The sequence below is a fragment of the Thermobia domestica genome, chromosome 14, assembly GCF_964235325.1.
Source record: "Thermobia domestica chromosome 14, izTheDome1.hap1.1, whole genome shotgun sequence".
NCBI classification, from domain to species: domain Eukaryota; kingdom Metazoa; phylum Arthropoda; class Insecta; order Zygentoma; family Lepismatidae; genus Thermobia; species Thermobia domestica.
This window is the reverse complement of record NC_137467.1, coordinates 59797694-59824096: the sequence shown is the minus strand read 5'-3', so window position 1 is coordinate 59824096 and position 26403 is coordinate 59797694. Positions and strand designations below refer to the sequence as shown.

The following is a 26403-nucleotide window of genomic DNA, read 5'->3' as shown; positions in this document are numbered from 1 at the left end:
GTACCTGCGTACGTTCGTGGTATTATTGCATAGACTTAACTTTTTTCTACCTGGTATTCTTAAACACAGTGTTTAATTGTTATCTGATATTCTAAGCTGCGATTATTTGACATCTCGATATTTTTAGCCTTCATTTACTCTCGCTAGATGGCATTAGTAGTCATTGAGTTCCTGAAAACCTACTACGCGACGTGTTTATGGACGACGTTAATAGATGAAGGTGGAATTGTATTTCACTTGTTGTTGTTGTGTTCTATTGAAAATAAGTCTATCTAGTATTACGGTCCCTTCATAGATAAATTGACCTAGTGCGCAAGGGGTTAAATATGTATGCGGTCTGGCATTGTCAGTGTGATATACCACACCCTTTGTGTTGACCAATTTCGGTCATTTTTTGAATTGCTAGGTGTACTCGCGCTAATGATCGACAGTGCAGGACCAAATCTATATTTCAGCCGGGCGGCAGTGGCTCGTGATGCACAATGCCCTTTTAATCCCATCAAACGCATTACAAAACTTTTCTGAGCATCAGTACGGGTTTCGTTATATAGATTATAGAGCTTTTCCTATCTTTAACAACTATCTTTTTTGCACATTGTTGTTGCACTTTTCATCAGGGTTGGCAAAAACCATGCATCAGGGTTGGCACAAACCATGTTTTTTATAGAAAAACTAAAAAAAAAACGTTTTTTAGTTTAAACCCGGGTTTTTAGGTTTAAATAATTTGTTCTATGTATTTATATCACATATGGACAGAAATAAGTTTGTTTTGCCTTGGTGTCATTATGCAACAACCAGGTTATGCTGAAAGGGGTCGCATGAGCTTAAAGCGGAATCCAAACCGCTTCTCGGCTTACATCCGAGAGAAGTTGTCCTCTATTTGAACTCGAAAAAGGGACTAATTGGCCGCAAATGCGATACGTCTGCCGACTCACTCACGAAGGACTTCTGATAAATATACGTTGTACTGATCTTTACATACTTGTTAATATAATTGTCAAGAGTCATTTCAGAAGGACAAAAAGATAAACAGTTTCACAAGTGAAACCATTCTACAGAATTAAATATGGACAATTTCAAAATACTGCAGAGTACAGAAGAACTAATTTAGTCCAAGTTAGTTCACTACGACTTTCATTAGTCCAAGCTAAAGAAATACGACGACTTAATTTGCATATCAGTAAGAAAAGTGAATAAAGATATGAATTATTTGAGTCCACTTTGACTCTGACCCATTTATACATAAATAGGTACCAAAGATACTTCTAAGTTCAATAAATGCCTCTCGTAGGGTTTGTATGTCATTTCGATGTATTTTATCAATAGTAAACATTATTAAAACGAAACGATATTTAGAATTTTTCTTTAATTGCAATTTCATAACAATAATAATGAACTATAAAAAACCACAAACGAAACATTCATAAACTTATTAAAAAAGTTGCTTTTGTAGTATAATCTCTTTGAGTAACAAATGGGGAATTTAGGTCTGAATATAATACGAATAATATACGGGAGTGAAACGTGATAACCCACAAATGTGTGTTCGAGATTTAACACTTCCACTTTTACGAACATTTTTCATTTTTTGGTTTAAACCAGCCAACCCTGCTTTTCATCATTCGTGATCAACCGCTTCAAAAACGGCACGAATTCATTACGTTTCAATACAGATTCGTAAATCAAAATTTGATCGAGTAAATGTCTTTTAGCTAGATCATGTGTCGCCCAAACGTCGAGCTTCCTTTTACCAAAATAGATCCAGTTTCTTCTTCGTATTTGAATTTCTGCGAGAGAGACCTTAATTTTGTCCTCCCATCTGCGCGCAGGTCTTCTTAATGGTCTTTTCTGATTGGATTTCCAGTTAAAATTTTGAAATCGTTCCTATCCAACAATCCTGCGCACCTAAGGATTCTAGATTTAATGATTCAACTATGTTAGATAAATTATGCAATTTCTCTTTATAAAGTTTCCTCCATTTCCCATTCCCGTCCCTCTTGAGACTGGGCTTTTGTACTCAGATACTTTCAGCCTGCATCATTCCCTCAAAATAAGCAACCATGTTTCACAACCACACAGCACAAAAGGTGTAATTATCGTTTAATATATTTTAAACTCCAAATTCGTCGACACATACTTATCAATTCCAATTCTAAATTCTAATTATTACTATTATTATATACTTATCAATTTATTGGAAATATTTGAAGTTGGAAACACATCAGATATTTGGCTTGGCAACTGTCAGGCGGCGACTCCAGCTCCAGGCTATTAGTGCACGTGTGTTATGAGAAACTCCGTACTAGATGAGGAGCAATAGAACCGCAGTGCGCTGGAAGTAGACCAGATTTTGATAGTGTAAAATTGCGACCTCTCTGATTTCCAAAGAGGGCAAATTGTGGTGCGAGGATAAGAAACTGGCAAGCATAGCATGTTAAGCGTCTCGCCACGGACAGTGTCGAAGGTAATAGCGGTCTACAAAATTCACAGCAATACCACATCGATGAAAAGGAACATTGTTTGGAAGTCACACAGAACGGTCATATGAACACGTGAAGTAGAAATACAAAATAAAGGTGGCTTTATATATATATATAAAGCAGTTTTCTTTTTTTAAAAATAAAAATTTTCGCTTTTCTATGACTTTCTTATTCAGTACCTCTTTTGTTTCGCTGTAGTGAATTCTAAAATACAAAACCTAGTTTTTGGCTCCTATATTCAGTCTATAGTTAGGTCCCCTATGCATCTTGATAAATGTGTTTTACTGGTTTAATCTGGCAGACAACAAAAAAGTAGGGCCTACCTGAGCTTCAGAGAGTTCAGTTTACAAAATTAAAGCCATAAACTACCGGAAATATGTATAATTTAGCATCAATATTTAGTTAATTTAGCGTCAATATTCAATTCACAGAATTTCTACTTTATTATTGTATTGTCAAAATATTTAATCCTTTTCGTATTCAAATTTTCGTTTAGCGTAGTAAAAATTTTTTTCTTGTTTTTTAACACTTTCCGGATGACCGACGGGCTATGTCCGTCGTGGAATTAATATCCAGTAGGACGAACGACGGACATAGCTCGCCCTTTATTTTACATTTTTATTGTGAGTAAACTATGGGCTATATTCGCACCGTGTCTTTTGAGCACATTTATTGGCATCGTTTTCTTCAAATTTGAGTCGCTAGACCGCACGGATTCATTCTTTTGTTGTAGGGGAAGCTTACTTGAACACGTATATCATGTTCACGCTTATACTGTTGAGAATAAATGCTGATCAGATCTTGGAACTTCACGAGGATTCTGGTTCTGATAATTTTGTAATAAACAGTGGAAGATAAATTCAATTTTTAAGGTATTTTGTATCAATTATTTCTGTATTATTTATTCTGAATTTTCGTACACCAATAAGTTCTATTGATACAATGTCACATAGTTTTCTTTCTTTCTTTCCCTGAAAGTGTTAACGAAAAAGAATATCAAATATTGAAACAAATATTGTAAGTATGACAATCACTTTTGGAGGGGGAAAAAATGTGGAAATCTTTTGAAAAAGCAAACTTTGAAGTTGTCAGAAATAGTTTAAAAACAAAAAAACAAATTGTTTTCTACAAATTTTTGAAAAAATAACTACATCTGCTAAAAAAAAATGGCACTTTAAAGGTCGTCCGCAGAGTTAATTAATAGTAGGCTCACTTTATCGTAAAAAAAAAAAAAAAAAAAAAAAATCATACTTTTGTTTTCAGTGCTCCAACTGGCGAGAAAACCGTGGGTCTTGAACGCATACGATATAAAATATAGAACTGGCAGGATCTTAAAAGTGGGTGGTAATCGGAACTGTCCGAACAATCATATCCTCTTACTAGTGACATTGTAACTTATGTTCAACGACGTTGCCATAGCTTTGGTCCCCATTACACTGTGATTAATGGCTTACACATTGGGTTCTTTCTTTCTATATAGAGAAGGGGGAGTAAACAAACACCGACCAATTTGCCTGCATATATAGATCATTCCTTCTCAATGGAAAAAGAAATATTCTGTTGAAAGCAGGTTGAAAGTGTCAAATAACAAAGCAAAATCAAGCACTCGGAGTTTCCAGACTACTTTTTACTTCGCCAAAACAATTGAGACATTCCATTCCATACTCATATGACGGAGAAGATCGGCTTTTGCTCACCCCCTATTTTTGCCGAGAGCTGCCGTCCAGTTCAAATTTTGTTCCTCTCCAAAGGAAGGAGGAAGATTTTTCCACTCAAAGTGTCAAATAACAAAACAACACAAACCATTTGGAGTTTCCACGCTACTTTTTTTTTTCTTTTTCGCCAAAACCTTTCTCAAATGACAGAGAGGAATGCGCACTCCTCTGTCACTTTGCTAGCTTGAATTTCTTGGCAACACCGGATTTCGGAGAAAATATCGGTTTCACTACCATGTAGTAGGAGGAGAAGGTTAATAGGTCAATTTTCCATAGCTATTTTGATTTTGCTCTTATTTACTCTTTAAGTTAGATATATATACACATTACATTCTAGCGATACAAAATTACTGTAGTGAAGTGTTCATTACTAAGAAATATCACTACTGAAGAAATAACTGAAAACTTGTAAATAAAAATACTTATTTTTATAAAGAAATTCTCAGTATATTTTACTATAAAATTCGTGATACACAGATTAGGATATAAATGTTCTTGTATATATTTTAACTATCTCATTCAAAGTTGGAATTCCAAAGAGAATAACGTATTTTATGCACTGTTGAGGACGTCAAATTAGATTCGATTGTATTGAATGTAACAATTTCTATTTTCTGTCAAGCACAAAGCTGCACCACATTTTTGGCACTGAATCCTAGATTTCGCTTTGATGCAGCGTTTGTAATGTTGCTTTTGTTCATCGTGGATTGACCAGTGACCAATGGCGTCGAATCTAGCATCTAAGCCAGGCATTGTTCTGACTGCGGCCTTCTTCTTAACCAAAGCTACTTCCTTAGTGGACGGTCTTCCACACTTCCTCCACATAAATTTTCCAACCATTAGAAGCTATCTGCAATATCTGCGGGAAACTCACCTTTACAATAGCCAGGAAATGACAACACATAAATCAATTCTAAGATAAAATCTCCTTGCCCTTATATCAATTCTGAATAATTCAATAAGCAATGTTATGCAAATCTACACCTCACATCTTTGGTATATTCCTTGATAGTTGATGGTCACTTCACCTTTATGTGACTCTTCTCAGCCAGAGACCACCTTTTTTACTTCGTCCACTGGCTCAACACCTACGTAAAATGAAGCGATATAAACAAATTTGTTCGACAATCGAAGTGTTCACGCCCAGTTTTTTCTGAGTTGCAATTAAGACCTGAAGTTGCAGTTTGAAATTCTGTTGGATCTAACAGTACCAACATCCAACAGATCTTGTAATTTCAGCTTAGAAAGAAGGGAATGTGTCGTAAACCAATTGTCGAATGAAAATTTGGAATTCTTGTTCTGTTGTAAATGTTCAACAAGACACACAATATTACCACTAATATCAAGTTCCGATTTACTTACCAGAGTTCCTTTTCCGAGTAAATTTCAAAATCATATACAATTCCACTCATGCCTACACGCACATGCAAAAACTTTTATACTCCACTTATGAGGTTTGTTTCTAATAAACTGTTTCAAGCTGCTTTTGCCTTTAACAGGAATCAATTTTTCATCAACAGTATTGTACTCTTCTGGCTCTGCTCTCAAAAAATTCTGTCGCATTTTGTCTATGAATCGACGGATTTTGTACAGCTTATCATAGTGTGAGTCACTACGTGATGGACACTATGTATTGTCACTTACATGAAAAGTATTCCTAAGCATTTCAAACCGATTACGTGACAGTATCAGGAGTAATTGGAAACCATGTGCTGTTTGCCTAACATAGTATTGTGAAACATTGATATTAAAAGCTACCGCAAAATGTCGTGACTTATTTTCTCTAGTGTGAGAACACAATAATACTTCATTAGATTTTGGATTACAATTTCGTTACGTATTCCTTTTTAAATATATCTTAAAGATTACGCCTATGTGCAATAGTGCTAGATGAACGAAGTTAAACTATCTTTAAAAAAAAAAAAGTTATCAATATATCGAAGATATGTTATTAATATTGGATTGTGTGAATGAAATGTTAAACTGACCTCTGATATTTTCAAAAGTGAAAAAATGAAATCTATAATACCAGATTACTTAGTAGTCTCAGGCTAAAGCGACATGCTTTAGACATTGAACGAAAGAAGTATGTAGTTGACGATACAAAGAAGTCGTTTGCACTGATCGGACACCAGGAAAGTTGTTTCCTGCCAAAAAGTAATCGAGATAACAGAAAAGGTGATTAATTGGGTAAGAGTTTAGCATTCCTTTCAGCAGTAAGGCTATATGAGATGAAGACCTGCAGCTTAACTTGGAATCCAAACCACGTTAGTTGCCACTGGGAACCAAACTCAGGTCTCCCGCGTCAGAAGAAATGGTAATTGGTGCGAGAAGTGTCAGCAGAATACGGTACTTGAGGAAAGATTTTATACTGTAGATAGATCATAGACAGTCTGCACCGTTCTTTTAGCGTGAGCATTGAAGTGCCTAGACGTGCATCCAAGGAAACATTAGAACATCATTGCTGGATGCTTGCGGACAAATTTGCAGTGCATTTAACGAAGTTCAACATTGTAACGATGGTTTCACCTCGACGAAGAAAGACATGATGCTACCATAGATCAGAATAGTATGATAGCAAGAAAATCTTCTGTGATTGGAGGGGTGGTTTTAGAAACCAGCCTAAGTGCTGATCACGATCCAAAAACTGTTTACGATTGCAGCAGCAGTCCCATTTTTAACCAGAAGTGACAATGCTATATAGGAAACCTTACCGGTTATTCTGCACATCAGGGAATTGCACACCTCCAGGTGGCTGTGGTCCTCCAGTTGGCCGGTGGCAAGACATATCGAAATTCAAAATCACTTGGAGTTCTGCTTTGATTAGTTCACAGTAGATAGTTCTTAAAATCAGTTGTATTACAATCGATCGAAACTGCTACATTATCGAGACGGTGTTGACAGATGAAGGATAAAATACTACTAGGTTGGGGTGTCGGTTAGTTACGAGATAAAAACGCAATATACAGCATTTTCCCTTTGAATACTAGATTTGATCATAGGGTTACACTGTTTACAGTGTGTGAGAAATCAGTTCATTTCACTACAATAATAATAGTAATCCGCATCAAGTTATAAAAACATTTTAAAAATATTCAGGACTAACAACTCTTTTCTTTTCCAACGGAAGGAATAGTTTTAAGGGAAAAATAAACGTGCCAGAAAAACGTAAGCTCAGACAACACTACCCGACGGGCTAATATAAGTTGGCGTCATTACCTGTAGTCTAGTCTTTCCCGTAATTATCACAATCAATTACAAATGGATATACATAATTAAAACACGCGAATACGATTTCCAAACTACCAAAAGAAAGCAACATATTGTTAATAAAAATCTTTAATTACTTTTAAGAAATTTTTATACAGTTTTACTTTTTACATAGTAATATTTAACACAAAAATGTCACTCTTAGCATACTAATTTCTTTGTTGTATCATGCATGCATCACGTACACAAGAACAAAATATGAAAAAACAAGTACAAGCGTGTTTGCACATGTTTCAGAAATTGTACAAATTATGTACAATATATATAGCAAAGCTACACAACTTTATTTTAATTTCCAGGAAAAAAAAACTACATTTTGCTAATTTTGTACATATTTTAATTCCCCACTCTCGTGTGTGTATATATATAGTTTATCTGAAGAATATTTTAAATCTCTTATCGAACATTTTATCGGATAAATTGGCACAAACAATCACTCTTTAGCAAAACAAGACAATAAGGCTCAGTTCAGGCACCATGATACTTTCACAAGAAACGGATACGAACAGCAACTGCGTTGTCTCTCCAAGACCTTCTTACTAGGTACCGAAACTTCTGAATCAATACGAAAATCGAAAACAAAAGCCCAGTTGTAAATTAATGAATTGAATTAACGATTCAAAGAATATGATGCCGAGAACCGAAACTATTTAATTCAGTTCTGAATTTGCCTGAATAAAATTGTTTTCTCTTCAACGATACATTAAGATAGAAATAATACAGTGCTATATGAATACCTTTTGTGAATATATATATATGTGTGTGTTTCTGTTCTTTCGTTTTTTTCTCACGTGGTTATCCGTTAGATTAGATCATTAATAATTAATCTGATTACTAATTGAGATGATATCACCAACTTTTCGAGGCCGCATCACGTTTGCCTTCCTCATCCATTGCCCAACTGGATCCTAATGAGTAGAAATATTTGAAACAAAGAAGAAAAATATCAGGATGAAACGAATTAGGTAACACAAGTAGAGTCTTTTCGAGAAAGAATGATGAGGTTTTATGGGGCCGCTGTGAGGAGTGATGACACAACTTGCATAAACAAATGCAGTGCTACCAGAATGCAAATATACACGCACTTTAACTTCTTTTTTAGGGGGGAGGGAGGGGTCACCGTTCTAGCTGAACCTGCGCTCTTTACACAGCGCAGCATTCACATATGAGCATGAATCTCCTTGTCATTCCTCACAACATCTGTGCATGTCGCTTTACAGACACTAGGGAAAGACTCCTTGATAAAAATCGGCAAGGGGTATCATAAAGGGGAGATTTTTCGATTATTTTTTTTTCAATTATTTCGCACCGTTTGGAAGATTTGAACCTACTTCCGGTTGGAATTTCTAATTCATGTATGATCAGTGTTTTCTTTCTACTTGCATGCAGTATGTCATAAGCAAATACATTATATACACAATTAATTATAATGTCAGGGATATATAACGTTCGTTGGGCAAAACACTCCAAAGATTCATCTTAGACTGGATAAACAGTTATCCTTCGTTTTTCGTTATCATTTGGCCACGAACCAAACGTCGGAGAAATACAATAACCCCGTATATAAATGTTGTATTGGAATGTATAACTCGTAGGATATGGTGATTTACTTAAAAAAAAAAAATAAATTCAACACTTTCAGTGTACCGCTAAAAAATGTAATAAAGAAATGACGGCCAATTTAAAAAAAATATATTCAATTAGAACTGAACAACCTACACAAAATTTGCAATCGATCAGTGAAAACGGCATCTTTCTGAAGCCTGTGGTCCCCGAGAACTCGCTGTCGAAAGGTTTGGCCACAAATATATAAACGTTTCTTGACCACAAACATATAAACCTAGCATTTTAATATAGATAGTGTATTCTGGTAGCGATGCATTGTTTTTACACAAATAAACTAGCAGAGTTGCCAAACGTAATGGCGTATCATTCGCGCATGCAGGTACAATCACTCCTGAACATCAGCCTTACAAAACTTCACCATTCTTTTTTGAAGACTCTGTACAAGATTCATACATTACATACCGAAATATTTTGTTTGTGAAAGCGATTGGAAAGAAGCGTGAGAACAATATTGGTTTGCACCCTAGTTTTTTTTCCTAATTTTTTAAAAAAAAGGACAAACTGACTCGTGTATTTTTTCTCTCTCTCTTTAATGTATCTACAAAAAATATCACTCAAAAACAAATTCATGATTACACGAAATTCAAATACACAAATAAAACAACAAATTCCAGTAAGAAACATTTACTGGTACAATAACTGTAGTTTTGTCTTTTTTAAAATTTTCTTTTCACTCTGCCTTTACAACTAACTAAGCGTGAACGATTAATAAATCGTCTTTCCGACTACTTTATCTTTTTTAAAAAATACGACCATTTCCATATTTTATACTTTGTAATTTCTTATAAATAATATTTTAAAAATACATCGAATATAATTACATATATATCAGCTGCTTTTTTCTTCTTCTTCTTCTTGTATACTTTCAAATCCTAGAAATAAATCTTCAAAATTTAACTGACTGAAGATTCAAAGAAAAAATATTTACTGTTTATTGCAAATGGCACAATATTAAAATTTTTCAAGAAAAAAAGTCTCAATTTAAAATATCATTACACTGTATAAAGCTTATCTTTTTAAGCTAAAGTGAAGAACACTACGGTACTATCTCATATAAATATATATATATTTGGCAAATTAACGTTATACATTCAACTAGGTTATGTTTTTTTTTAATTTCTACAAATGGTACTTACTACATAATATTCTTACACAATCTCTAAGACTCCAATTTACGGTAACCTCTTTTACATTGCAAAATGCTTTCGTTCTGTTCACGCTCTTTCTGTATTTGTCTAAAAAAAATAGTTTTTTGTAATATTTCAAATACAAATTAAATTAAAGGAAAATATACATGAGTTTGGCCAGTGCGAACAAAAATAAATCTTACATGATTTAATTTAAATAGATATTATATGAAGACTATAATTCAATACAGCTTAACATTATATGGTGACTTGAAGGTCTCAAAACCAGTTGTGGTATTGTTTCATAGACGTACCGAATTGCGGGGATGGCCTGCGGAGTGGTCACCATAGTATCCTGATTTCAACACAATATTATATTTGGCCATATTATCAATTTCTCTGGATCCCTTACGTATTTCGCACAACTTAAAGAAACATGGTGGAGTGTTTCAGGAAGTTTGAAAATGGTCGAAGTGGGAGGCACATATACCTATTGTTCTATTTCATTGCCTCCCTGTATAATGGTAGCAACAAATTTGAAACATTATACGAAATATATTTAAAAGTCGACTACACAAAATTGGGGACAATCAAGAATATTGAAATTCTTATACGATACTTCTTTCTTATCACCGTTAGCAAAAAACTTTTATTTACTACACAATGTCTTATTTGTTCCGATCAAACTTTCTTATTGCATCTTTGTGCAGTTAAATCAGTTAAATAGAAAAGACAAAGTCAAAGTATTAAAGAATAAATTCATATTCAATCACTTATTCAAATCTTACGGTTTTGAAGTGAAGAATATTGTTAGGTTCCTGACATTCACGTGTAAGCAACCTCTATAAACACATGCTTCATTCACAACCACGTGCTATTTGTGTACACACATTGTCACCAGCAGACGATGGAAGGAAAACACCATGAAATCAAGAAGTTGGTTCAGAAGGGAACTAAAGCTGGACGACCCTCTTCAAACGTACCACCCCTTCAGAGGACTACAAATGGATAGGAGCATCAATCTACAGTTGATCATTAATCTACCAATATCTCTCTCCGGGAACCGCAATGGGTTATGGAGATTCCCTCTAAACCTTATCTCTGGAGGCTGCAGTGAGCTACGGAGAAATCCTATAACTGTCTCCTGAGGTCGCAGTGAACAAAGGAGACTCCTTATAATCATCTATCTCAAAGGCTGCAATGAGCGAAGAGGTTCTTGTTATAACCTAAAGCCAATGGACCCTATACTTCCGAAGCCACTACTGTATGCTGAGGATACACTGGACTTTGAAAACATTTTGTATATTATAATGAAACTTTGTAGATTATTAGAGAGATTTATTTTTATAATAAATACGTGGAGGGCTTAATCCTGGTTTGTTTCATTAGACTCTACCAAAACACTGCAATACGTATGAACAGTGGCGGCTCTTCAGAGAAGCCACATCAGTTAAAATCGTTACAAGCGAAGGGAAGAAAGCTTCAGAAAGTTGTAAGCTTTCTTTCCTTCGTTTGTAGCAATAATATAGAATTATTTACAGATGTGATTTCCATCAAGAGCCGATACTATTAATAAGATGCTATGTTATAATTTGTTAATGATTATGACAAACTGATACTGATAACGATTAAAAGAATTAAAGCTGTGCTACGGAACCTATGTAACCTTGAATTTCACTAATAATAAATATGTATCATGCTTTCCACACACAAAATTTTACAAATATTCATTGTGTGCCTGCGTAGGTGACAATTAATATTAAAATATTTCTATACTACTTAAATGCATATCAAGCATCTAGAAGCACAGAAATCCAAATGGTAGTGTTGGTCTATGCATGTTAAATTAACACAAAATTCTGTCCTTAGCGAATAATCTAATTTTTTACTTAACTTCTTCAAACTGTAAAGACGACCATCATTGTTCGCATAGAAAATTGAATTTTTCCGAATATGCAGAGTAATTATAGCACATACGTAACGGAATTTCTAATAAATGAAAATCAATCACAGTATCTTCGGTTAAGATGCAAACGCTCTACTGACGGTTGCTTTTCTTTGATGATAGCGATGCCTACTTTTATCAATTCAAACTAAAGTTAATTATGAGGCTATATAGAACAAGAACTCACATGAAGATAATACAGCTAAACTATTAAGCTGGCCGCGTGTCTGGAGAAACATGAATAGTATCTTCACCATGCTATTAGTAATCAGTAAATCGCAGCCAACTCGAACAGATTTCACTACACTAAGTATCTCTCTATGAAGACATATTGAAATACTTTGATCATTTATAATACACGGAAAATTCTAGTAAAATCATCTAAAACATATTTAAAGGTTGTTTACTTTCTTCACACCACTTTATTTATTTATTTATTTTTTAATTTACAAAAGTATCTTTTTTCAATAACATGTTACCGAAATTATTAGTATTTAAAATTAGGGGCTAAGTTCCCAAGTTGGCCGTCCGTTTTTTAGCAAAATTTTGAAAATTTACTGGGAAGAAATGAATAATTCGCTCGTTTGTATACTTGATAATATGTAAGGAGAGCGGAAGTTATCTTTTTATAAACGTAACATGTAACTATTTGGCAAACGGAAGGAACTACTTCGCGCAAGGTACCGCATGGTTGGATTGCGGGAAATTAACGACCATTTGTATTCTGAACATGGCTCAGGTGTACGGAGACGCTCCAGTTGGTATCCTTACGCAGAGACGAGAAATCACATTCTATTAATTTTAACAAAGTGGTTCCAATTCCCTAACCCTAAGCTAACCCATCCCAACCCTACCCTACTTATCATTATATGGTTCTACTCTACCCTACCCTACCCTATTCTATTATACCCTTTTAAAGCGGTTCTAAAAATTGATTATTTTTAAATTTTCCTAGTTGTTATTACGCTTTTTGAACAAAAATAGGCGGACGACCAACTTCGGAATAAATGCCAAAATTACATATATATTTCCCGTTTATTCTGCATTGTTGGAGAAAACGGATGATTGAACTGGATATGATACCATAATTGGTTTGCAATGAATATATTTTTAAAAAATGTAAGAAAGAGAATGAGAATTTTATTTACAGACTACTTTCAAGACACGTTTAGAAGACTATTATTCACGCATTTAATTTCACAACCGAATTCTTTCTAATTTGTGACACGACAGTACAAACAAGTTGTATTAACACTTCTTTCATTTGACTCACGAGTTCTACGAAAGCAGCACCAAACAGAGCAAGTGCAACTTAAAAACTAGCTAATTTACTTCTGATGTACTCACTTCACTCAACAGATTATAATTGCTTTCCTCTGACCATAGATATCGCTCAAAAGTTTACATGTAAAAGTACGCGTTATAAACAAATACGCAAATTATATCGATTTATTAGAATATAATGACCATAAGGAACACTCTAGCTCATAAGTAACAAAATTTCACAAAAAAGTTTATTCTTCATTATTAAAAGTGGTATTTTTCAGGTAAATGTTCAAATGGCAGTGAACATGATACCGCAATACGAAGATTGTATTTTTATTTTTATTGCTAATCTGATTTCTTTTTAAATATTCATTATTCAGATATGAAAAAGACAATTGAATCTCCATCAACGAAAATAGTTTTGTTTATCTTCTGACGGTCACTATAATTGAAAAATATGGGTCACAATATACCATATGGTATACAATAGTGGTATTAATATTCGAATAATTATTCAAATATTCAGATATTCGAATATTAACAGAAAAATTATTCGAGTAATTTTAACAGTACACTGGTACACGGACACTGAACATGACGAGGATACTTACATGGAGATGATCAAAGATACATACAAATGTCAAATAAGTATTAAGTTCTAGCTTGGAAATTTCTAAAAAGAAATCAATGGCAGGATATTACAACGCAGCAGTGGCGGCTCTCGACCAAGGTCCGATTTGTAAAAATGCAGCTTTATCGTCTCAAACTAAGGAAAGAAATCTCATTTAATGTTCTTGTATGGATGAATTGTAACGTAACGCAAGAATTTTTAGCTTAGTTTAAAGTGATAAGTTTAATTTTACCAATGTGACTACCCTCAAAAGCCGCCATTGCAAAGCAGGACAGAGAGAGAGAGAGAGAGAGAGAGAGAGAGAGAGTGTGTGTGTGTGTGAGTGAGTGAATGTTAGTTATAATAACCCTGCCTAAATTTGCCTGGTACAGAACAAGACACGTTACCAAGTTTTGTTCCTACGTCGATGAATCGTACTTTAAAGAATAATAATAATAGTGGGTTATCGTCTTATTTTTGAAATATTCATGTTTATACAGGGTTCAGCAGAAAAACTTGTTTTCAAATTGAAGTTTTGACTAGACTGATTGTTTCACAAATCATATTTTATTTCCGAATTCAACTCAAAGTGTCTTGCTTACAGTACTAAGTATTAAACATGTCGCTCCTACTTTTTGAAAATCATCCATTTTTTCATGATTTTCCCCGTGATTTTTCCCGTTAAGAATACTGAAAATGTCTCTGCAACGAAGACTGCGAATTCCTCTTATCCGCGGCATTCCATTTTTGCACAAGTTTGCATGGGTGGAAGTTAAGGTTCGTATGTAATTTTCTGAATGTGAAGCGGTCAAAAATTCCTAGTATGTATTACTACAGATCGTCATAAGCTTTGCAGAGTAGAGCAACGCACACATTCAATATTCTCTGGAGTTTAAATTGTACGCGGTTTTCCTAAAGGTCTCTTCTTTACATCTCAAGCTGTTTCTCAAAATTTCCTAACTCGCAACACTATGGTATTGCGGTTTCGAACTGTGATTTTGGTGAATTGGCGGGAAAATGCATGCAGAGGAACAACCACTACATTAAAGAAAAGAAAAAAAAAAAACTTAAGATGAATGCTCGATGTTCTGCTGACCAACACTCAATAGCGACTACAATGTCACGGTGATCTGGCTACAACATTATGATCAATCTCAACAATCACGTTTGCGCAGAATTGATCTAAACGAAAAGGAGAAACAAATCTTTCGGTTACGCCAGCCGTAAATACGGCTGTCACATAGGGAAAAACATATGAAAAATGTAAATGCGGTATGTTTCACAACTAATTATTGTAAGCAAAATACTTTGAGTTATAGATCAATGCAGGAATAAAAGAACATATGGGAAATAATCAGTCTGGTAATAATTTCATTTTGAAAACAGTCGGTTACTTAAAGAAGCCTAATCACTGCGAAACTAAAATACCGCTAATTCTACAGTAATTATGTATTATCTTCAAATAGATAAAAGATAATCCAAATGTGGAACAAGAGCGCGCTAGACAATATTATTTTGCATGAGGTGTCTTTATCACGCGTCAACTCGTGGCTTTCCGTTTGCAGACATTTAAAAACGCGAAAATAATTGCCGATTTTCCAAATGGCTGGAAATCGAAAGCAGATAAGTTTCGCGATAACTGTATCACATGTAAAATAATATCTAGCGAGCTCTTGTTTCACTTTTTGATTATCATGTATTTATTTGAAGATATCACATAATTACTGTAAAATTAGCAGTATTTTAATTTCGTCGTGATGGGGTCTCTTAAGTTCAATTTAAATTGAAAATACATATTGTCTTTATGCCTTAGAACCAATTGCTTTAGGATCTTTCCAAAATGATATTTCGGAGCATCGATGACTTAATGTGTCACATACTACTGTACCAACTACTCGTAATTCAACATATTCAGACAACACGATGCCTAATTGCAGAACACATTTAACTGCACAAATACCAATTGTTTATTTTTACATATGTTCCAGATATATTAATGATATGTATTTTTCTTAAACTAGAGCTCCTGCCTGCCTCCAGTGGGGTTGGAACATTAACGGTTACAGCTGAAGATAGGCATTGTCTTCAAGAACGTACACTACATAATGATTAAAAAAAAAATGGTGCCGCTTTCTAATAATCAGATTTCATAACTTTTGTTCATGAATGTAAATTTCCATAATTAATATGTACGTATAATAAATAAAAAGAAAGTGTTCTACAAACTAATAATTACCATTTTGAAGGTTAGAATACTTGCAGTTTTTAATATACAAGCATACAATTCAGGAATGTACATGTACAATTCACTTAAAAGACGAAATACTGAACACAATATGAAAATGCAAGGAACCAAAATATATTACACACTTAAGTTACTTATAACATTTGACAAACACCGTATAAGAATTTACACGTGAATAGTAAGGTACTTTTTAACTATAACTTTTGTTCAGAGTCATCCACTTTTCGTGATTGTAACATACGGACGTCCAACTTAATGGATTAAAACCGACAATCATACAGACAGTTTACTAACAAATAAAGCAAGAAAAAAAATCATAATTTTCATATATGATCAGTATATCTACGCCTTGAATGATAAATTCAAGATAAATTGAGACAACTATCTGAATTTTTTGTTCACAGCTACGCGTTCTGAGCAACTACGTCCCTCGAAACTAGATTCTGAATAAATAGTAGCTTCCTTGACTTTAATGTTCCTATTACGTCTTGGAGAAATTTGTCTATTTTGTAATTTACCATCAAAGCAGCAAAACCTGAACATCAAGAAATTTTACACAACTTGTAAAATGTGGACTAAATTTTCTATAACAGAACGGAAAAGTTTCATCGTCCGGAAAACTTCACAGTCAAAATTATTCATGTTCATAACAAGAGCTCGGACACACAGTTTTCAGGAAAATAATAAGTAATTACAATGCATAGTAGTTTCCGCTTACTCGCTCCGTACTTGCTTTCTGCATAGATGAAAAGAGAACCGAAGGTTTTCATTGTAAGTTTACATACAATAAAATCCTACTTAACGATATAAGGCGAAGTTTAAGACACTTGGGTGACATTTTTAACGGTTGCACCTCAAATATCATGCTTTTCTTATTCATATAGCGTATGTCTCGTAGCAATATACACAGTATTTGCGACATTGTAATTTAATCCTCAGGATTAGATCTCGATTAGTAATAGCCACTCCATTCTTTTTTTTTTTTTTCTATTATCAAAGTGATCAATAATGTTGTTCATTGTAATAATGTTGCAATATGATTGTAAATACATCAATAATGTTGTATTTAGTAATGCAATACGTTAAAATTATGCATGTAATTTTCTTGGTGTACATTTGGATATTTTTGAGAAAATCAGAAGAAAAACAGTACATTTTCCCATTTAAGAATTTTGTTTAGGGAAATATCTTTTGCTGGAGCCTGTTTGGATGAAGTGAAACCAATTCTTTATTATTACAGTAAATCCACGATTTAACAGACTTCGGAATGAACGTAGAATTTGACTAATGAAGAACATGTAGTTTGGAGAAAGATATTTGATAATTTCAGTTTAGGTCTTTGATTCTACCTGCATTCAACGAGAAAGCAACTGATAAAATGAAATGAAATCTCAATTTTACGTTCCACGATTATGTTGGCTAAGCTAAAGGAGACAGTGATGATGAGAAATGGAATGCAATGGTGGAATGAATAAAGTGGGAGGAAACGAAAGAAGCCCAAGGAAACTCACAAACATGGTATTTGTCCACTACAAAGCCTACTTGGCGCAAGCTGGAATCGAACCAGGGACACTACGCAGCAGAGGTGAACACTACCACTGAGCCACCGTGCCCCCGAGAAAGCACCTGAAGTTTGAAGCTTTTTTTCACACTTCTAATACGGACTTCCAAGAAGTTTTTTGTTACTAATATGGAATATATATTGAGTATTTACATTTACATTATACAATTTCAAGTATAATAACTTATTTTAAATACTACTGTTCATAACACAATTCGCAATTTAATTCATCCGTACACTCTTCACAGATTTTCTGACATTTTCTTTCCAATTAGGCAGACCAGTGAATTAATGTTACCGGGAAATATTTGTTCCAACTTTCTTACGAACAGGAAGAAAATCACCCGTACTATTGTGATAAAATCTATCAACTTTACAACGTACTTTTCTCAAGAAGCAAGGTTAATCACGTTTTTGAGAAGAGAAGATTTCATTTATTTTTTCTCCCAAAATGGTTCCATAGGAAGGCAGGAACCTTTCCCCAGTTCAACACCGAATATAGGTCATCGAGAAAGAGGTTAGCAAATATGTAAACAGTTTGATAGTGCCTTTTGATTTCCTTGGACACAAGGTAAAAACTTTTATATTTGATAGATCTACCTATCCTGTTTGTTGCATCTTGAAAGCGTTTTCCTGAACAGTTTCAGTTACCCACATAACATCGAATCAGTTTGTGAAAGGTTTTTTTAGAAGCATGGGATCTAAAATTGAAAAACTCATGATAATCTTGCTTTTCCTGTAGAAACATTTATGCAGAGTTTTCTTGATGAAAGTACTGGAAACTACTAATATTTTATAGACAAGAACAATGTGTGTCTCACTTAGGGCACTACTACTTCCATTCTTGAATATAATCTTGCCTATCATCTATGAAAAATGGAAGAAAAGAATTAGTAGTTCCACGTAACTGATAGTATCTCAAATTATTTTACAGTAAAAATCCATGCATATTTTATTTTTTCGTTAACAATTGTATGTAGACAATTTTCAACTGATAATCCCTGCACCAAGTGATTCGATTATGTCTAACTTCACTTCTTGAGAAGTGCGACAGAATAAATGACTGAAATCATCCAGGAAACCTCTTATAAAACAATAAATAGGGTAGATTACACTTTTTGAAATACGAGGGACATATCGAAAGTAAAGCAAAAGTATTCACAACTTTTTTATTAACTGTTGTAGATCATTTAAATTTGCACGTATAGTTTGGGTGAGTCTTCCTCTTTACAAAGTTTTATTATGTTTCTGTTCCTTATAGGTTTCATTTTAGAGGTGAATAATGAATTCCAAGCAGAAACAACGTGCTGTCAAGTTCTTGATAACGGAAAGGTGCAAGCTGTCCAGCATCCATAGAAGGCTACAGAACGTATACAGACATGACATCATTGACAAGAGCAACGTGTACAGGCGGTAGAAAACGTTTATAGAAGGGAAAAGTGAACTTTAACACAAATCACGTAGTGGGAAACCATCAGCTGTGACTATTGACACGAATCGTCAGTGAATGGATGAGTTGATTCATACAGATAAACGTGTCACAACCCATGAGCTTACTGCATAACTGTCGTCACAATGACATACAGAAGATGTGTAAACCTTGGAATATCAGAAAGTGTGTGCGAAGTGGATATCTCATCGGCTAACATCAGTTTTGAAAGTAAGAAGAGTGCAAGTGTGCTCTGATGTGCTTTAAGCATTTTTTTTTTTTTTTTTTTTTTTTTTTTTTTTTTTTTTTTTTTTTTTTTTTTTTACAGATCTTACCTTATTGCATCTTTACGATCCAGAAACGAAGAATCAGTCCATCTTTTTATAGATTGGTAACAATGGTGCCTCTTGAGGGACGTCATATCAGGTACAAATTAAAATTTTATCGCTAAAAATTAAGAGAATATTTTTTTTACCTTAGTCCTAATTAGGACATTAGGCAAGTACTCTTCCCTAGCTTCGAAAAGCTAAGGTAAATATTCTTCCCTTGAGTTGTAGTGATAAAAACTTAAATCTTATCGATGTGACTTCCCTCTTCAACTACTACCACTTGTAGTGATTTATGATCTTAAAAACTGCTACAGCTCTAACAAAAGAGATACTTTAGAACTCGTAAGCAATATGGTATTTAGGAACAAAATTTGTACTTTAGCATTACAGTCTTTTATACATTCACTACATTTGTCAATGATTCGTAATACTTAAAGAACCTGGCATCGAAAAATAATACAAAATTTACCATTTTTCTTTTGCTTGTTTTTCATAAGTGAAAAGAGATCATGAAATGCAACTTACCACAATCATAGATAATGTTATTTACAACAGAAAAGTGAATCTGAAGAGATTTCAGTGTTGGCATCCATAGAAATTACAATGTTGCCAAAATAAACATTTCAACCAAAAATCTAAGTTAAGGCAGCGACTAGGGGAACGAACTCAACTGCATTTGATTACTTATGTTATTTTGGTATCTTGTGAACTAGTTTTTAAATAACACTATTATTATTTAATTTTAATAATTGTATGTTAAAACTTATTTTGTTTGTTACAAACTAAATACAACTAAAGTAGTTCACAGGATACCAAAACAATATGATACGTAATCAAATGCAGTTGAGTTCGTTCCTCTAGTCGTTACCTTAACTTAGATTTTGGTGGAAATGTTATTCTAGCAACATTGTAATTTCTACGGATGACAACACTGAAAATTCTTCAGGTTTATATTTTCTGTTGTAGAATAACATTATCTATAATTGTGGTAAGTTGCATTTCATTATCTCCTTTCACTTATGGAAAACAAGGAAAAGAAAAATGGTAAATTTTATATTTAATATGTCAGGCTCTTAAAGCATGGTTTCAAAATGGCTTGTACTCTCCCGAGAATAAAACCAGAAAACAATGGTAATCTTGGCCGTAGACGTTTCAACGACGATTTCTCTCTTTGTGAGTACATAAATCTTTAAATCAACGTTGCTTGAATACTTAAATTTGCTGTGTTAATTTATTCACAAATGAGAAAATTTTAACACTTCATAAAATAAACCAAACAAAATATCATACGTGAAAACCTACACAAAAATAAAAAATCCTGCACTGGCAGCCCATTAAACACGGTGAGAGATTTCAAAAGCATAAACAGTTTGCCGACACTGACATTTCTCCATAAATAAGCTAACAAAAGTTTATCGTGTGTGTGTGTTTACGGTATTAAAGTGAAATTAAGAGTCACGACCTACTAACCAGTGGAAGAATACCACTTTATAAACTGACAATTTCTAACGGTAATAACTCAAATTATTCAGGTTCAGACTGCAGCACTTGGTATCACTACAGATTTGGAAAATTCTGCCTCATTAACTCTAAATACTTACTTCCTGTAAACAAAAGCACCTGATGGGTTAATGAAGCATTGTTCTAGATTTTGTTCGTTCAATTGTGTTGCCTTCTCATTCCCTGTATTCAAACTCGGAGATATCTATGTCTGTGACACAAATCTTAAAAAAGCTTACAAGAAAACGTAATTCTGAATAATGATTACTTGAATGCACTCACTCTAGTATTTCTAATCTAAGCAAGCGTTTTATTTTATTTTCACTGCCAAAAAGCTGTTCTATTGATCAATTTTGAAACACACACACTGCTATTTATTAAGGAACGCCATATTTGGCTGGTTTCCTATAAGAAATAATCTATTGTCAATGCGAATGTGAAACAACCCTTTGATGTTTGAAGGAGACAAATCGTCGCTGAAGTGTCTACTGTCAAAATTACCATTGTCTAGCAGTCGGATGCTTAACTAAATACTGGTTTCATTAATATTATATATTATATATAGTTTCAAAACAACTCCGACAACGTTTGGGATGTGATTCCTGACACCAAGGTAGGACAAAAAATATAGACCAACCTAGGTGCACAAATGCTTCCTTTCGGCGTTATAGGCTGCTGAAAACATGAAAAAATGAACTTTAAAGGCCCATAGCTCCAAAATTATGGGATCTACCGTAGTTGGGTTACGACTTCACTTAGGAACTAGTATGTGCCCTATCCAAATATCCAAGTTTCAGAATCCTACGGTACTTCCGCAACAATTTTTATGGAGGCAGTTGGTGAGTACTCCAAATTATACGCCCGTAGGCAAACTCCCTCTATAAAAATTGTTGTGTGAATACCTTAGGATTCTGAAACATGTATTTTTGGATAGCGTACATATTAGTTCCTAAGTGATGTCTTCACCCGACCGCGGTAGGTATCATAATTTTGGAGCTATGGACCTTTATTTATTTATTTATTTATGTTATGTTTTCGGCAGCCTATAACTTTGAAAGGAAGCATTTGTGCAAATAGGTTGGTCTATACTTTTTGTCTTCTCTTGGGGTCAGGAATTACATCCCAAACGTTGTCGGTGTTGTTTTGAAATACCCTGTAAATGCTTCCTACGAAATCATTAGGTAATTTGTCTCGAATTTCAATGTACTGCATAGAGCAAAATGCTGCATTTTAAATCCATACTACAAAGGTGTTTCAGATTAACGATCTACAATGAGTTTGTACTTAAGTTTTACATTTCATTTCAACACCGTGGGCATAACACATGCATCTACAGTTTATATGGAATTCGAACCCACATTAAACACACAAAATATATTCCACACCAAGGGCGAAAAATTAGAAAAGGAGAAACGAGGATAAGGTGGATGATGATGGAAAGACAAAAGCAGGAGAACCCCACGACCCATGCACAATCTTTTCCACTACGAAGCCCACTTGCTGGAAACTGGGATCAAACTAGAGAGACTCACAATTTGACAAAATAACAAGCAGTGAAATACTGGAGCGAGAGGAGAAGGAGTACATAATTTTACGAGGACCGTCTAGAAACTAAAGAACGCCGACCCCCCCCCCTCCCCCACTGCGGTCGTGTGGTGCGCTCCTTCCTTCACCTCAGTGTGGGCATTCTCAATGCTGTGTGGTCATGCTACTTATTTTTGCGGCGCCTATCGAAAATCCCGCCAAATGTGAAGTGCGGAGTGTCATTCGTTTTCTGAACTGATAAAAAGTTAAGCCTATTTAAATGTATACGCAAATAAAGAATGTTTCCGGTGTTAGTGCAACGAGTCATCAGTGAGGAAATGGTGAGTTATGTTTAATCAAGAAAGGCTCAACGTGAATGATTAAAATGGGAGTGGGAGGCCATCACCTGTTACGGAAGAACTAAAGGAAAAGTCCAAGAAAAAATTCAGGAAAACTGACGTTTCACTTTAAGCACGTTACACGAATCTTTCCCACAAATTTCATGATCGCTCCTACATGAGGAGGTGACAGTGCACCTTAGTTACTCAAGCAGTGACAAGCCTGGTTCAAATCTTTGGCGACAGATGAGTATGACATCAGCATTGAAAAACTGGTATCACGTTATAACAAGTGTCTTGACAACTATGGCGATTACATAAGAAAGCATAAGGTCCTGTGGCTTTATAAATGAAGTTTTGTGTTGATATCTTTTGTTCTTATTTAACAATGCCACGACGTTCTTTAATTTCTGGGCGACCCTCGTATTCGATATTCATTTTTTATGAGAGCAAGGTAATATCCTTCAAACTAAATTTTAAATGCGTCTACCTTCAACAAGTAACACTGCGAGAACAAATAACCTCACTGCTGATGTCTCCTTAAACTGCAATTAGTTAATTAAATAAGTTGTACTAATACAGAAAAGAGTTATTCAAAATAATTTAGTTAGTTTTCAAAATCATTGTAATAACTTTTCTTGTTTTGTATTTCCATCGGAAATTAATATATTAAAATCCACTGAAAGGAGATGGAAAAAAAATGATAAAATATGGGTTCTGTCTTCTGCTACTAATGAATTGACTTGGATCAGTTCGAATTTTAGGATGAATCATAACCGACAGGTGATACTAGTTTGTTTTAAAGATCTAAAAACATTAGGCATCTCTACATCATGCATTAAATAACTTCCGGATTTAAATTTCACGAAAATTTACTTACGAAACCTATTGATTTCATCGAACAATATTCTATACATTTAAATATTTCCAAGATTAAATTCCTAGTAGAACATAACGTTATATTATGTTTAATATTAAGTGAAGAGACACTTCACTTTACTTGAGAACCCACACGGAGTGTCCATTCTTGTAATACAAATACTGACGTATTTCCACAATCAATAAAACCATACATTCTCGACTGTAACAGCATAACAATAAAACATTCGAAGTTAATTCAATTGTTACCTTTTGATTCCACAACAGTCCGATTTACACAAACGGACGTTTACAGAGTAACACTACAACATGTTTCAATTTCATCTCATGAATCCACAAATGCAGGCCAAATTAAGCATAGAAGACCCGAGTTGACAAATTTTAGCACAGATGACCAAAACTGTACATTTCAACTGTACGGCTATTTGCATCACTGGTTATTGGTAGATGCTCGACTAAAACTGACTTGTTTGTATGCAGAAAGAATTATTACTAGTAGCAAATACATTCACGTTATATAACAAATTGACTGCGTATATGAAGCTGATAATTTAATTTTAAAAGTACACGTATATATATATATAAAATTATTACAAATGATCAGCTAATAGTTTTATCTGACCAAACTCAGTATATTTTATTCGCAATAAAAAGTATAAGGGTAACAATATTTCTTTAAAAAATCTATACACATTTATATACATCAACTCCTTGTAAATGAACACATCGCACAAATGAGGTAGCAACTGAAACTGCCACATATATATTTATATATATATATATCTAGTAATACCAGCATTACTCAAAGGAAATTAATAAGTTAAATTTGTAGTTTAATAGAATTATAGTGGCTCAGAAAATGCTACTTCACCGGTATGCAAGAAGACGATGTATACATAAGAAAAAACGACATTTGGATGGGAAACGAATTTTTCAGTACAAAAAACGAAGTTGAAAATACACTATTTACAATTTTTCAAAAGTTTCCGCAGCGAACTATTATTACATTTTATATATATATCTATATCTATATACATACATATATATATACACAGTAATATTTCATTTCGAATATGATTTTTTAAACTCTTCTCTTTGTACGACTTTAATAATTATGAGTGCAGTATAATTCACGATCCTACTAAAATTATTGCAATTATTTTTTCTTTCTTTAGTGAAATTCATAGGAAACCGATGATGTTAACAACAGCACAATCAGTCTTCATATATGTCTAACTACTACAGTATGGCAAGCATCCACAACATCAAGTGTGTCTTCTTCTCGAGGTCCCCATCTGTTTTTTCCAATAAATAGTATTGATCACTTAATACTGATGGGAATGTCGATCAGAACCTTTAAGAGAAAAGCGAAAAAAACAAAATTAGTTTTGCATACTGATTAATTAGAAAAATGTTTCTTCAGTTGTTTTCTTAAATAGCTGAAAATGAGTTACTTTTTTTTTTTTTTTTTTCAATTTGATCAACATCATATACCAAATGATAAATACAAAAGTGTTCATAAAATAGATTTCAAACAAAAGTATCCCGAGAAAAGTCCACTTGGGCGCGGTTCGAACCAGGGACCCTATACACCACAGCTAAGCACTCTACCACCTAGTCACCATGTTCCCAATTACAGCTAAGAAATTCCAGCTGACGTCATAATATGAATACAACATAATTAGTTACAAATAGCATTTTAAGTTGAAGTTAGCGTGTTTATACTATATACATACAGTATATACATAATAGGCACTTATGTGTAATGAAAGAGAATGAAGTCAACATACCTTGCGTGTTCTTGATATTTATATGGCTTATTGTTTCGACATCTTAAAATCCTCCGGTGTCTTTCTCAAAGCACATGTGACCAAAATGTTGTATATCAAGTTGCCCACCTATTTTGCAGTACTTGAAATCTTTATCCACATATTATCCCTCGGAATTCCGGGAGGGGTGATCCTCGAACCCACAAAGTAGTTGTTAAAAATGTTAGCCAGTTTTTCAGTTATTTGTTATTTAAACTTACTTACACAATTTGCCTTAGTGACATTAAAAATTAGTTCATAATTAGCTTAGAAAATAGGGTACTGGGTCCGAGGAACGCCCTCCCATTGAGACTACCTAGAACCATTTCACTTGAACATCATAAGTGATTTAATCTAAGTATCAGGTATTATCTGGCCAGAATATCAAAGATAATTTTATCTCCCATATATATTAACTAAATAAAGTTTGTATCTGACCACAAAACCCAACCAGTAACAGTTTTCTACTACTGGCTGCAGATGTGTTTGTTATACACTTTGTCAGCTAGACATCAAACAGAAGTACTGCACCTTCTTGTACAGAAAACAAAATAAATCTTGTGTGTTTTATGTACGAGAGTTCATGGATGCTTATGGGCTAACGAAATATAAAATAATTTCTTTTCTTTTAATTATATTAAAAAAAAATAGATTTGAGAAGCCCCCCCTCCCCTGTAATCTACAACAACTTGGGATTCCTAGGGTTAGTTGAAACAACTTCTTAGAACACTGCAAAACATCCAAGCGTTAA

At 34.0% G+C, this 26403-nt stretch overlaps 1 protein-coding gene across 4 annotated transcripts in view; it reads right to left on the bottom strand.

The window, feature by feature from the left end:
* Positions 1 to 7518: 7518 nt before the first annotated feature.
* The window catches only part of LOC145669689 (uncharacterized), a 215068-nt gene continuing 196183 nt past the window's right edge, over positions 7519 to 26403 (bottom strand). For all 4 annotated transcript variants that reach the window (XM_081737976.1, XM_081737973.1, XM_081737975.1 and 1 more), the window contains one exon: positions 7519 to 25198. In XM_081737976.1, the coding sequence (XP_081594102.1) occupies positions 25170 to 25198 (29 nt within the window). In that variant the 3' untranslated portion in view covers positions 7519 to 25169. The remainder of the gene's footprint in view (positions 25199 to 26403) is intronic.